We start from the raw sequence: 14633 nt of genomic DNA, 5'->3' as shown, positions 1-14633 counted from the left end.
AGCGTGCTTTGAGAAGGAGGTGGTCTTCCACACGTGGCTTTGGATTGGTTTCCAAGACAACAGTCTTCCTGCCTGGTGCATCTAATTAGCAGATATTCAGGTTTCATTTTCTCATACTCATATGTCCAAGGAGTCACACTGAGGAGAGATGGTTGCTTAAAATAGAGTCAGGGTTCCAACAGCACGGTGGACGATGGGACTTCAGCAAGATGGTCCAGAGGGATGGGCTGGCTTAGAGTGAGACTGCCCCAAAGGACAGAGGTGACAGCGGATGGAAAGAAGGTGACATTCTGAGTCACAGAGGGAGTGAGTCGTGTGTTGTGAATACATCGTGAACGTGTTGGCGTAGGAACTGCTGCTTTATTTTGAAGTTACTAGCGCTAGAGTTCCAAACTTCCCAGGGCCTGTGCTTGCTGTCCGCGGAGGGGCAGCGACGATGGAGGAGAAAGAGAGTTGAAGTTGGTGATAGGAGTCAGGAGAGGATGAGGAAAATAGACTTTTCAGGCTCAACGCTCAGGTACAGATCACAGGCAGCAGAAGGCTGGCTGCACAGATGATGTTTGCATAGGTCTATTGTCATTGAAAACAGTCATCAGGTTCATTTGGAAGTTAAATATCTGATTTAATCTCTTTGGTCATGTTATTATAGATCCAGGTTGTTAAAAAATGCACACGCACTCTATGAGTTATATTCTTCCAGGAAGGGTGTAGCTTGAGACTGTGCCTTTGAAAGCTGTATTATATCTTCCAGGACTGTATGTATTTGAGGGCAACCAGAAATTTCTGAGACATCATTGCGGAACTCATGAGATTTAAATCTACACTTTACAAACAGCTGGACACTCAGCACAGCACTAGAATAAATTGAAGGCATACATCTCTTTGCTCAGTAGAGGTCATTCTGATCAGTAGAAGTCACACTTAAGATGCAGGAGGACTGACATGGCCCGCCTGAGCTGAGGTGTTGGCAGCAGCCATTCCGCACTAGTAACTCCCGTCAGAAGAGCTGGGTGCGAGGCCTCTGCACGTGGCCCCCTGTGAGCAAGTGAAACCTGACTAAGCACAAAGGGGAAAAGAAAAGCCATCGCAGAGCTGTGACTATTTTCAAGGCTAATCCTTTTTGCTGTGGAACACTGCCTTTGGGGCAAAACAAGGAAGAAGCAGGTGATTCTAATGTGCAGCACAGAAGGACAGCCACTGCAGGCCAGCTTCTCCAACTCTGAAGACATGCCAGCCATGTGGCTGACAAAGTCTTGATGATCCGGCCGGGTGTCAGGCCTGAGCCTCTGAGGTGGGAGAGCCGAGTTCAGGACATTGGTCCACCAGAGACCTCCTGGCCCCATGTATTATCAATCAGCGAGAGCTCTCCCAGAGGTCTCCGTCTCAATGCTAAGACCCAGCTCCACTCAACAACCAGCAAGCTACAGTGATGGACACCCTATGCCAAATAACTAGCAAGACAGGAACACAACCCCACCCATTAGCAGAGAGGCTGCCTAAAATCATACTAAGTTAACAAACACCCCAAACACACCACCTGACACAGTCCTGCCCAAGAGAAAGACAAGATCCAGCCTCATCCGCCAGAACACAGGCACCAGTCCTCTCTGCCAGGAAGCCTACACAACGCATTGAACCAACCTTACCTGCTGGGGGCAGACACCAAAAACAACGGGAACTACGATCCTGCAGCCTGTGAAAAGGAGACCCAAACACAGTAAGATAAGCAAAATGAGAAGACAGAAAAACACAGCAGATGAAGGAGCAAGGTAAAAACCCACCAGACCTAACAAATAAGGGGAAATAGGCAGTCTGCCTGAAAAAGAATTCAGAGTAATGATAGTAAAGATATCCAAAATGGACAAATTCATAGAAAAGCACAACCTTCTAAGACTGAACCAGGATGAAATAGAAAATATACACAAACCAATCACAAGCACTGAAATTGAAACTGTGATTAAAAATCTTCCAACAAACAAAAGCCCAGCACCACATGGCTTCACAGGCAAATTCTATCAAACATTTAGAGAAGAGCTAACACCTATCCTTCTCAAACTCTTCTAAAATATAGCAGAGTGAGGAACACTCCCAAACTCATTCTATGAGGCCACCATCACCCTGATACCAAAACCAGACAAAGATGTCACAAAGAAAGAAAACTACAGGCCAATATCACTAATGAGCAGAGAGGCAAAAATCCTCAACAAAATACTAGCAAACAGAATCCAGAAGCACATTAAAAGGATCATACACCATGATCAAGTGGGGTTTATCCCAGGGATGCAAGGATTCTTCAATATATGCAAATCAATCAACGTGATACACCATATTAACCAATCGAAGGAGAAAAACCATATGGTCATCTCAATAGATGCAGAGAAAGCTTTCAACAAAATTCAACACCGATTTATGATAAAAACTCTCCAGAAAGTAGGCATAGAGGGAACTTACTTCAACATAATAGAGGCCATATATGACAAACCCACAGCCAACATCATTCTCAATGGTGAAAAACTGAAAGCATTTCCACTAAGATCAGGAACAAGACAAAGTTCCCCACTCTCACCACTCTTATTCAACATAGTTTTGGAAGTTTTAGCCACATCAATCGGAGAAGAAAAGGAAATAAAAGGAATCCAAATCGGAAAAGAAGAAGTAAAACTGGCACTATGTGCAGATGATATGATACTATACATAGAGAATCCTAAAGATGCTACCAGAAAAATACTAGAGCTAATCAATGAAATTGGTAAAGTAGCAGGATACAAAATTAATGCACAGAAATCTCTTCATTCCTATGGAAAAATCTGAAAGAGAAATTAAGGAAACACTCCCATTTACCATTGCAACAAAAAGAATAAAATGCCTAGGAATAAACCTACCTAAGAAGACAAAAGACCTGTATGCAGAAAACTATAAGACACTGATGAAAGAAATTAAAGATGATACAAACAGATGGAGAGATATACCATGTTCTTGGATTGGAAGAATCAACATTGTGAAAATGACTATACTACCCAAGCAATCTACAGATTCAATGCAATCCCTATCAAACTACCACTGGCATTTTTCACGGAACTAGAACAAAAAAATTCACAATTTGTATGGAAATACAAAAGATCCCAAAAACGCAAAGCAATCTTGAGAAAGAAAAATGGAGCTGGAGGAATCAGGCTCCCTGACTTCAGACTATACTACAAAGCTAGAGTAATCAAGACAGTATGGTACTGGCACAAAAACAGAAATACAGATCAATGGAACAGGATAGAAAGCCCAGAGATAAACCCACGCACATATGGTCACTATATCTTTGATAAAGGAGGCAAGAGTATACAATGGAGAAAAGACAGCCTCTTCAATAAGTGGTGCTGGGAAAACTGGACAGCTACATGTAAAAGAATGAAATTAGAACACTGCCAACACCATACACAAAAGTAAACTCAAAATGGATTAAAGACCTAAATGTAAGGCCGGACACTCTAAAACTCTTAGAGCAAAATATAGGCAGAACACTCTATGACATAAATCACAGCAAGATCCTTTTTGACCCTCCTCCTGGAGAAATGGAAATAAAAACAAAAATAAACAAATGGGACCTAATGAAACTTAAAAGCTTTTGCACAGCAAAGAAAACCATAGACAAGATGAAAAGACAACCCTCAGAATGGGAGAGAATATTTGCCAATGAAGCAACTGACAAAGAATTAATCTGCAAAATATAAAAGCAGCTCATGCAGCTCAATATCAAAACAACAAACAACCCAATCCAAAACTGGGCAGAAGACCTAAATAGACATTTCTCCAAAGAAGATATACAGATTGCCAATAAACACATGAAAGGATGCTCAACATCACTAATCATTAGAGAAAATGCAAATCAAAACTACAATGAGTTATCACCTCACACTGGTGAGAATGGACATCATTAAAAAATCCACAAACAATAAATGCTGGAGAGGGTGTTGAGAAAAGGGAACACTCTCGCCCTGTTGGTGGGAATGTAAATTGATATAGCCACCATGGGGAACAGTATGGAAGTTCCTAAAAAAAGTAAAAATAGACCTACCATATGACCCAGAAATCCCACTTCTGGGCATATACCCTGAGAAAACCATAATTCAAAAAGAGTCATGTACCACAGTGTTCATTTCAGCTCTATTTACAATAGCCAGGACATGGAAGCAAGTTAAGTGTCCATCGACAGATGAATGGATAAAGAAGATGTGGCACATATATACAATGGAATATTACTCAGTCATAAAAAGAAATGAAATTGAGTTATTTGTAGTGAGGTGGATGGACCTAGAGTCTGTCATACAGAGTGAAGTAAGTCAGAAAGAGAAAAACAAATACCGTTGGCTAACACATATATATGGAATCTGAAAAAAAAAAAGTGGTTCTGAAGAACCTAGGGGCAGGACAGGAATAAAGACGCAGACGTAGAGAATGGACTTGAGGACACGGGGAGGGGTAAGGGTAAGCTGGGCTGAAGTGAGAGTGTAGCATTGACATATATACACTACCAAATGTAAAACAGATAGCTAGTGGGAAGCAGCTGCATAGCACAGGGAGATCAGCTCATGCTTTGTGACCACCTAGAGGGGTGGGATAGGGAGGGTGGGAGGAAGACGCAAGAGGGAGGGGATATGGGGATATATGTACATGTATAGCTGATTCATTTTGTTATATAGCAGCAACTAACACAACAATGTAAAGCAATTATACTCCAATAAAGGTATTAGAAAAGAAAGATGCGGGCTTCCCTGGTGGCGCAGTGCTTGAGAGTCCGCCTGCCGGTGCAGGAGACGCGGGTTCGTGCCCCGTTTCGGGAGGATCCCACATGCCGCGGAGTGGCTGGGCCCGTGAGCCATGGCCGCTGAGCCTGCGCGTCCGGAGCCTGTGCTCCGCAAATGGGAGAGGCCGCGACAGTGAGAGGCCCGCATAACGCAAGAAAAAAAAAAAAAAAAAAAAAAAAAAAGAAAGATGCAGGAGGAGATACAGAGGGTCCCTTTGTTGGCATATTTCACATGTAAGTTGACACCATTGGATGTGGTGTAAGTTGACACCTCTTTTGAAAAGAAAATCAGTTAATTCCAAGGTATTACCAGAGTGTCACTCCAGAAAGTGAATTTCCATATGACTCATCGCCTATGGCTCACTTTTCCCCGTGTTTTGCCATTTTACACCTTCATTTATCTGCCCATTCACTAAGCAAATATGCACACATGGGTCAAACAACACTGTGGTGGAGGACAAAACAGATGTCATCTGTCCTCAGAGACTTCACACTCTAAACAGAAAGAGAACAAGAAACAAGCAATTACAATGCAATGTGTTCAGGTAAGCACAGGTTTCCTGGGATTCTGAACTGGATTTGGGCGAAGTTTAGCTTGAGACCTGAAGGGTTAACTGGGTGTATGTAGGAGAGTATCCTTTTTTTTAGAAAAAACACATAACGTTCAGGGCATCATGTCTGCATATTACACTCAAATAATTCAGGCAGAAAAGCATATAAAGATGGAGATGAGAGAGAGAGAGGGAGGGAAGGAGGGCGGGAGGGAGGGAGAGAAATGTAACTTAATGTTAACAACTGCAGAACTTGGGAGTTCTTTTTACTGTTCTTGCAAAGTGTCTGTAGGGTTAAAATTATTTCAAAATAAAAAGCTTTTTTAATGAAGAAAATAAGGAGCTACAAGTTCAACAGCATTATCTATGTTTCAATATTACTTCATACTTTTTCATGCATTCTGCTACCCTAAAGGTATATTTCAGTGTTACTGCACACTTACCAAGCATGATACTGTTCTACCCTGAAGGTAAAATTACATTTCACCTTATTTTCTTTCATCATACATTTGGTCTAGCTTCATTTGAAAAAACTTATTAGGAAAAAATACACATTTTAATGTATGACTAAAACATAAAACTTGCAGAATTAATTTTTGAAAAATTTTTAAGTAAAAAAAATGTTTTAAGTAAAAAAAAAAAAGAAATGTTACTTCATTGCTTTTTTCCCCCAAGCTGGTATATAAATAGTATAATTCAGATGGCCATTCTTGTGCTCAGTGGAAGTAACAAGTCAATTTTCTCGCTGTTTCTTTCCTGGCTAGGTTTCGTATGTCAAAGCTATTGACATTTGGATGGCAGTGTGTCTCCTTTTCGTGTTTTCAGCACTACTGGAATATGCAGCTGTAAATTTTGTATCAAGACAACATAAAGAACTTCTGAGATTTCGACGAAAGAGAAAGAATAGGGTAGGCGATTAAATGCATTAAGTTCTCTGGGATACAATTCTCCCTGGAAAGTGAATTTGGCATATTTAGTAGGGAGGTACAGAGAGGAAATGGGGACAGGGACTAAATGAAATGATGTCCCTTTGGTTTTGTCCAGCTGAAACTTACATTGTCAAAAATAGCCTCAGGGAGAAAATGGTAACATCGAACTATACTTTACACAGCAGATCTGGTGACATGAGAGTTTTATCAACCTCTTTCTAATGTATGTCCTGGAACGACACCATTTTTTGCTTCCACTAACAAAATCTATTATTTCTTATTTGCAAGGTTGCAGTGTTTCTGATGGTTTTACTTGACATAGTCAACAAATATAGCTCTTAAAGTTGTACCTTTTTTTGAACTAATTCCTTTAATTGTTTCCATCAAATATCACCTATTTATTAATACTATAATGTTGATGTAAAACTCTGTGGTCTCCTTTTTATGTATACTTTTATGTTTTTAAGACATTTCTTCTGAATCCCTACTCGAAACACAATAAGGTCTATCTTTGCCTTGCTATCACTTGATGAGTCAAACCCAGAAGAAATTTTATTTAGAGCATCATTGGGAGACCACATGAAATTGTAGAAGTAATTTCCTAATTGGATTTGTAAGTACAGGATGGCAGTTGTTCCCCTCTATTAAGACTTGTAATGTCATCTCCCTTTATATTTACATAATTTCAATTAGCCCCTTTCCTTTTCTGCAAGGGAGAGTCTCTATCAACCAGCATATCTTTTAATGTGAATGTGCCAGCTGACATTTTGAAAGCAAATGGTCTCTTAATCAATAGAGAAATAATCAAAGTTGTATATTACAGGAGAAATTGTGGCCAGAATCCAAAATACTGAAATATTTAAGTCAAAACATTCTCAACTCTTAAAATTAATAGTCTGGTTTATATGTAGTGTGCATTTTTAAGGATTTAATTTTTTAAGGAATTTCTTATGGTTTCTGAATGACTGTGATTTATATATTTTATACAATTTTTTAAGAAGCTCTAAGCCATGATCTCCCAGTGCAAAGCCTACTCAGTATTAAACATATTCTAAGGCAGTAACTTATCCAATCATGTCTAATTGACTCCCCAGAATAATCACCTGCTCCAATAAATACCCCAATTCGCTGTAGCATGGGAGGAATTTCAGCATTGCACTAGTCTGGGTAACACGGTGGACAGAAGAAACAATGCCAGGGCTTGCATTTGATCAAATTTTTATAAATATTAAAGCACATCATTTATACATTAACATATATTTTTATGGAGAGATTAACTTTTCTTTATCTCCTGCCCCCCACCTCTCCCAGTCTGCTGGTTTCCTTATACTTTTCTCACTCTGCCCAACCCTCCCTCTCTCTCTTTCCCCCTTCTCTCTCCCTCCCTTACTGCCTATTTGCTCCTCTCTTTCATATGATACCTGGCGCAGGCTGAAGCACTGTAACAGAACAAAGCATTCTGTATCACAGGGTGAAGCTGTTGTCTTTTTTCCCCATTAATAACTGATTAAGACTATTTTTTCCTTCTAACATGAATCAGAAGTAAAGCAACACTTATTTCCCCCTCTAATTTTGGTTCACCTTTTTACATTTATTTTTCATTTCTCTACCTTTTTTCTCCTTCCTACATGTAGGATGTATCAGCCACGTGCTGCAAACACCAGAAATGGGAAGTCATTCACATGTGGTGTCCAAAGCGAGGTCTGAGAGCTCAGACATTTTCTGCACCCACCACACATCCAGCAGTCAGAGTAGCTAATGGATAACATAACAGGCTACAAGTTTAGTTACTGAATTCTGATTTCTCCTTAAAAAAAAAAAAAAAAAATCCTTACCAAAGCAGCTCTTTATCCAATTTTACCACCCGTAAGTGTATTGGGATAAAAATATTTGACACCCCTTATTCTTTGGCTCACAGAAAGACAGCAAGATTAATGTTTCTAGTGATTGGCACTCTAGAAAAGTATCAAAATGCAAAAATAGTTACACCTGATTATTTTCTAATCACTATTTGAAATATTCGGGGAGCAAATATTGTAATTAAGATTTAGTGCAGGAAAAAAAAAATCCAGTGTTTTTTTTTTTTTAAGTTCACTTCATACTTTGGGGGGTGGATACCTTGCATATGTGAAAATCTATTAATTGATACATATGTATGTTAAGATGATCTATGCAATTAAAACCAATTGTGCAATTATATTTAATCATCTATGATTTTAATCATCTATCTCTGGTTTCTCAATCCCTTTTGGTCCACTTTACCTTCCCACAGACAGAAGCTTTTGCATTGGAGAAGTTTTACCGTTTCTCAGACACGGTAAATTCACTTTCTTAACTCTAAGTAGAGGAATGTGGTCATTGGTAAAAATGCAGACAGCATACTGTGCACTCAGGCAGTGTTTGGTGGGGAAACACAGCCCCTTGCACACTTAAAGCTGAACAACCACCAACCCCCTTCAGCTAAGGATACTCTCTTTTTCTAACAATTCCCTTTGTCTTCCCTCACTCAATCAAAAGATATTGAAATATTGTCTTTCATCCTATTAACCAAACTGGTCAAAATGATTTTAAAATATATATTAAACAGAAATATCACATGTATCTTATAATAGTCTCCATAGAAGAAATAATCATATGCCTTGACAAAATTAGTTTCAAAATAAATGGGAAATTTATTTATATAAATAAGTTCTGAAAACAGCCCCTCTCGCCAGAAAATAGAGACCTAAAAATAAGGCAAAAATAAAATGCTTTGTCCAGTCTGTGTATCTTAAGCATCCTTTCTTAATGTTAAAGCATGTTGAGATTCTTTAGAGTAAATGAATGATTTTGGTTTTGATAGCGTCCTCGGAAATGTTCGATTAAAAAGAGGTCACAAGGACACATGTCCAATTATAATGGCTAAATATTTAGAAATGTAATCTACAGTAGAGCATATCAGTAGCTTGACTTGGAGGTCCATAATATAGCACTCAGTGATTAAATTTTAAACATACCAAAAGCCAAGAATTTAGCTTGGGAAATCATATACAAACAGTCCAGCCTACTAAATTAAAATTTCTGGGATATGGTATATTTTAAAATACCTCCCCAGGGACTTCCCTGGAGGTCTGTCCAGTGGTTAAGACTGTACCTTCCAATGCAGGGGGTGCAGGTTTGATCCCTGGTCGGGGACCTAAGATCCCCCATGCCTCATGGCCAAAAAAACAAAACATAAGACAGAAGCAATATTGTAACAAATTCAATATAGACTTTCAAAAAAAAAAAAAGGTCCATATCAAAAACAAAACAAAACAAAAAAAACCTCCCCAGAAGGTTCTACTACACACCTTAGTTAAATAATCACTGAACTGTTTTTCTTTTCTACTAAAATTGCATAGTTGTTCCCAACATAGCTAGCTACTTCTTCAGTTTTCATCCCTGGTGGAAAAAAATTCACATGATCCAATTACTTTTACTTGATTATCCTAGCGGTAATTAAAAAAAAATTAATTGCCTTGAATTTGCATAATAGCCCATAGTAGCCTCTTTGGGAAAGGTACATATTTAAATTTTCGGTAACTAAACAGTTCATACATATAGTAGCATTAGTATAAAATACATGTATTCAATTAAATATTGCCTTACAAAACAATGCAAAAAGAGCTCTGATGAAAAAAATCAGATTTCCTTCACTAACAGTCAATAAATACTTATATTTTTAAAAAGAGTATGGTTTTTTACAATATCGTTTAAGAAAATGCAAACGCACTCTAAAATACAATAAATGCAAATACGTTGATTAGAAATCCGTGCACGCCATTTAGTTTTATAATATTCTAATCATCATGCAAATTTGGGGTTGATCATTTTCACTCTTTGAAAACGATTTTTGTCAACCTAATAGCCTTCTGGGCTGAATGAATTCCTCATTTTTTTTTTTTTTTAAACTATGCACTTTGCTTAGAAACAGTCTGAGCAATCAAAATCTTTAAATCAATATAATGAAAAGGGGGCTCAAGGTGGATGCCACGCCCTTTTTCATGAGTATTGACTTGCATGAGTTCTTCTTAGTACTTTAGTTTGCCAAAAGGGGCAATAAATAAAATCACCCCCTTAGAGAAAGTTTGATCACAACAGAGGGCTGTACACTGATGTACATGGTATTCCAAGGAAAGTTTTAAGTTGGTTCAGCATTGGCTTAGGCATTGCATACAATCTTTTACACCTTACTTTTTCCTCTATGAAGGTACCAGGGAACCTTTTATATGCTGTGAAAGGATGCACATTCACTCTTGTATCCAAATTTCCCCACCCCACACTGTCGTAGCCTGCTGCGTGCTGATCACCCACCGCTGCACCTTGTCATAAGTGCTTATCCCCGGGGCTGTGTGTGTGTGTGTGTGTGTGTGTGTATGCATGATACGAAAGTATTTTGGTTAGAAGTTGCTCTTCCCGTGTATGATGTCATTACTTGAGTCCTGGAGGGTTATAAAGTCTTCAAAATATTTCCAAACATATGTTATTTGTTGAGCAATATGGATGATATGGGATTGCTTTAATGCATTTCATGCAGCTTCTGCACTGCAGTAGAATACTGCAATGGTTTGCTGAGTGAAAACACATACACACGGTGTTCTAGTACCTCTATCTTCCTACTTATTACTGTACATTAATTATTATTTGTGTACACAAATGAAATAAGAATGGACCACTAGTTCTAGATTCAAAAAATAATTATCAAGTTTGTATTTTGTTAGGCATGATAGTTATCTTTTTTAAATAATTGACTGCATTTTGACTATCTGTACAAAAACTTCCATTTATTTATGTATTTATGTCCTATCTTACTTCAAAAATAACTCAAGGTAACGTTTAAGAATAACAAATAATTGATTTTTCTGCCTTGTACCTTTTGTCAGCTCTACAGTCTTAGGACAAATGCAAATATATACATGTACTATTTTGATTGAAGGGATGAGGCTCCATGCTTGGAAGCAACATGGTACCCATATACACTAAATTATTCAATAAAGTTTCCATTTGAGGTCAGTTTATGCTATATTCTAGAGTAGAAGATATTCTTTCAGTAGGTAAGTACTTCCTACAAATTTCTTTGATACATACCTGAGAAAAAAGTAGGTTCTCAGTAATTTCAAAGTAAATTCTATATGAGTGACTCTGATACACAGGGGTTAGAAATTTCATTTTCTCAAGTAAAACAAAAATTGTAAGAATTTAATTATTTCCTGCCAACAAATATTTTGAGTTTATGTTAAACACAACTATTTCTTAGAACTATATCCCCTCTGAAATATCTCTTTAGGAAAATAATATTCAGTAAAGTAATATAATCTCTACTTAATTTAGTGACACTTTAGTGGCTTCCATCGCAAAGTTAACTAAAGATACACTGCTTTTTATATACGCTGTCCACTGTAATATAGTATCTTATTTTGCCCCATAATTATGAGTTGGCAATGAAAGAATCTAGCACATTAAATAGAAATAGATGTATGGATTTTAAAAAATATTTCATTGACTTCTCAGCAATTCCCCAAAATATATGTATTATGTTTTCATAATATTTCATCTAAAATATTCATCTTTTTAAGCTTACATTTTACCATTCAATAATCTCCAAACGATTCTGAATCTAAATTCAATATGCCAAGCATAAACTTGGCTAATTCATAATTATTAATTCATGTCATCTATAAGAAATGCAAGGTTCCCCTGGGATTTCAAGGAATTTTATGTTGACAATAGACTTGCAAGTCTAAAGTATTTTTAACCTCATATATAGTTATATTTTTTTAAGCCTTACATTTTTAAGTGATATAGAAATGTATATAGTTGTCTAAACTGAGGGTTTTATTTTAAGCTGATACTTATTTCAGAAAAATAACTTTTAATTCATTCACATACTTCGCCTTACCTTAGAATTTTCTAAGTGATGTTGATTTTGTCAAAACCAAGCCATTGTTTTGTTTATTAGTAATTTTTTCAAAATCTACACACTTTGAAATCATATAAATGGGAATTAATAGCGATTCACTTTTCCTTCCTTTGTCATTTTCCTACTTGACAATGAAAAGTTACAGAAAATTATTTAAACAAAAAAAGCTTTGGGATAATTTACTTAGCATCTTGATTGTATAAAGAACATCTCAAAGGTATCCAGTAGGGAAAAAACATTAGGATGAAAGTAACATATTTAGTGCTGTTGTATCTCGCAGCAATTCACATAATTAATCATCACTCATGCTGTTTTATATAATTAATGTTTTGTCACCTCTCACTAGCAATCTTCATGCTTTCACCAGGCCTGCAAACAAATAATATTTTTTGTTATTGTTATTTTTGAAGACTAAGAGGATAGGAAATTAATTCTTGTTTCATATATATGTTAGTTTATTATGTTTGGTGATAAAGTTGAAGCAATTCAACTGAATGACTATATTTACCCTTGGGCTTTCTTTCTGTAATAATTCTAGTTATAATATGCATGTTACATGAGTTAGTCTTTGGCATAATTCTCTAAATAAAGTGAAAAAGCACTTAGAATGTTTCACAATATGGTATTGTTGCTTAATTACTGAAACATTTTTCTCACTTCCATATTTAGTGAAAACAGGTCCTCCTGTAGAAAGAATTATACACTAACAAAATGGCTTTTTATATTTTTTATTGCCTACCCTTCTAACTTGTTTGAAGCATAAGAGGATTGACTTGTGGGTAAATGAAGCTATTTCTTCAATTTTACTTTTTTAATCAGCCACGTTCTTTGGTTGATTTTAATTCATTCTATTTAATCTTTATTACTGTCTATATTTTGAGTTGTAAAGTGGCTTTATTTTATGAACGTTGAACACTGGCTAACATATAGTGTCTGAGTCAAAAGTTTTAGACGTTTGTCTAAACTTTGCTTTTGTGGCCTTTAGTCCATTAGAAACCCAAGCTAAAGACCTCACCAGAAAATTAAATTATCTCAAAAAAATATTTGAGTGTTAATTGGAATAAAGAATATCACTGCACCTCTGAACATATATAAACACAGGATAATTTTATGACTGAGTTTTACAAAACAGAAATTAGTTGAGTCATAAAATAACTTAATGCACCTTCTAGTATAGCAATCTCTTATTAATGATGAGCTAATAGAAAAACTTCATTCATGCTTAAAATTATTATTTTAAGTGTAGCCCTTCAAAAAGATCCCCAAAGTCAAGTCATTTAAAAAAAATCATAAGATCGTTTTGGAGTTCAGGGGTCCTTGCTTCTCTCATCCTCTCTCCGGGGTAGCGACTGGAGTCTGGTCCAGTAGAGCTGAGATCCTGTTGCTGAAGAAAAAAGATGACTCCATGTGCCTCATCTCATGGGCTCACCCCAAATATTTGTGCTGTTTCATGGAACATACTAACAACACTAAAGCCTCCTTGATTGCAGGAATTAGATTTGCAAGAATCCCAGCAGTTGTAGAGCAAAGCCCATCTATCACAACAGTAAGACAGTGAGGCAGCCAAGTGATCCTCCTAGTTTTATGCTGTCAGTTAATTTTTAGTGAAAAGTCTACAAGTGTGAGGCCATCTGGGGAGTCAGCAATTGGTAGGCCTATTTTACACAGAACTTTAGTGCTCGCTTAGTTTCTGTAGATTTACAATATCTAATGGTAAAATTGTTTAAGCTGTATTTTTCTTTCACATTGTATATTATGTGATGTCTATAATAATACAATTATAACAAACAAAATATTGATAATATGATAGCAACAATTATCAGGGGTTGTATGTATTTTTCTCACCCTAAAAAAATCTGCTATGTAGTGCTATAATCATCTTTTCCTAGAATAAGAAACCAAGAATCTGAGAATTAAATAACTGGAACTATCCAGACCCCTGGCAATAAATGATGAAACCATGGAATTGCTTAACTACGATAAAAACATTTGCATTTTCAATGTCAATCTTGAGTCAGATTTTAAATTTGGACCATCGAATATATTTGTGTGACTATATAAAATAGTTGAAAACTATTTCCTATAGCACAGACATTTTTAAAAAATGATGCAGATGCCCAATTTATTTTCATTTTTTAGAACAAGAGTCCTTCAACATCTTGCTTTCTGTTACTTTTGCCAGGAAATAAATATTTGAATGAGACATTTTAATAAGGGAAATATTTCTACTTAAAATTAAAGTTTCTATTTTTTCACCTCCAAAATTAACAGGAAAGCCACTGGCGATACATTTGTTAGTGAAATCATATTCCAGATGCTTTTGAAAAAACAATACTGCACCAAATCACATTATATAATGTAATTGTCCAAAGTCTACTCCTAAAGTATTCCTAGGTCTGTCATAAATTTAAAAATGAGTA

General features: G+C 36.5%; 1 protein-coding gene across 1 annotated transcript in view; it reads left to right on the top strand.

Annotated features, from left to right (window-relative positions):
• The window catches only part of LOC103090211 (glycine receptor subunit alpha-3), a 164206-nt gene that overhangs the window by 139766 nt on the left and 9807 nt on the right, over window positions 1–14633 (top strand). The window contains 2 exon segments of the mRNA XM_007471116.1: window positions 6111–6254; window positions 8548–8592. Coding sequence (XP_007471178.1) covers window positions 6111–6254; window positions 8548–8592 — 189 coding nt within the window.

Source organism: Lipotes vexillifer, unplaced genomic scaffold (genome assembly GCF_000442215.2).
Source record: "Lipotes vexillifer unplaced genomic scaffold, Lipotes_vexillifer_v1.1 scaffold770, whole genome shotgun sequence".
Taxonomy (NCBI): Eukaryota; Metazoa; Chordata; class Mammalia; order Artiodactyla; family Lipotidae; genus Lipotes; species Lipotes vexillifer.
This window is presented reverse-complemented; position numbering and strand designations above follow the sequence as displayed.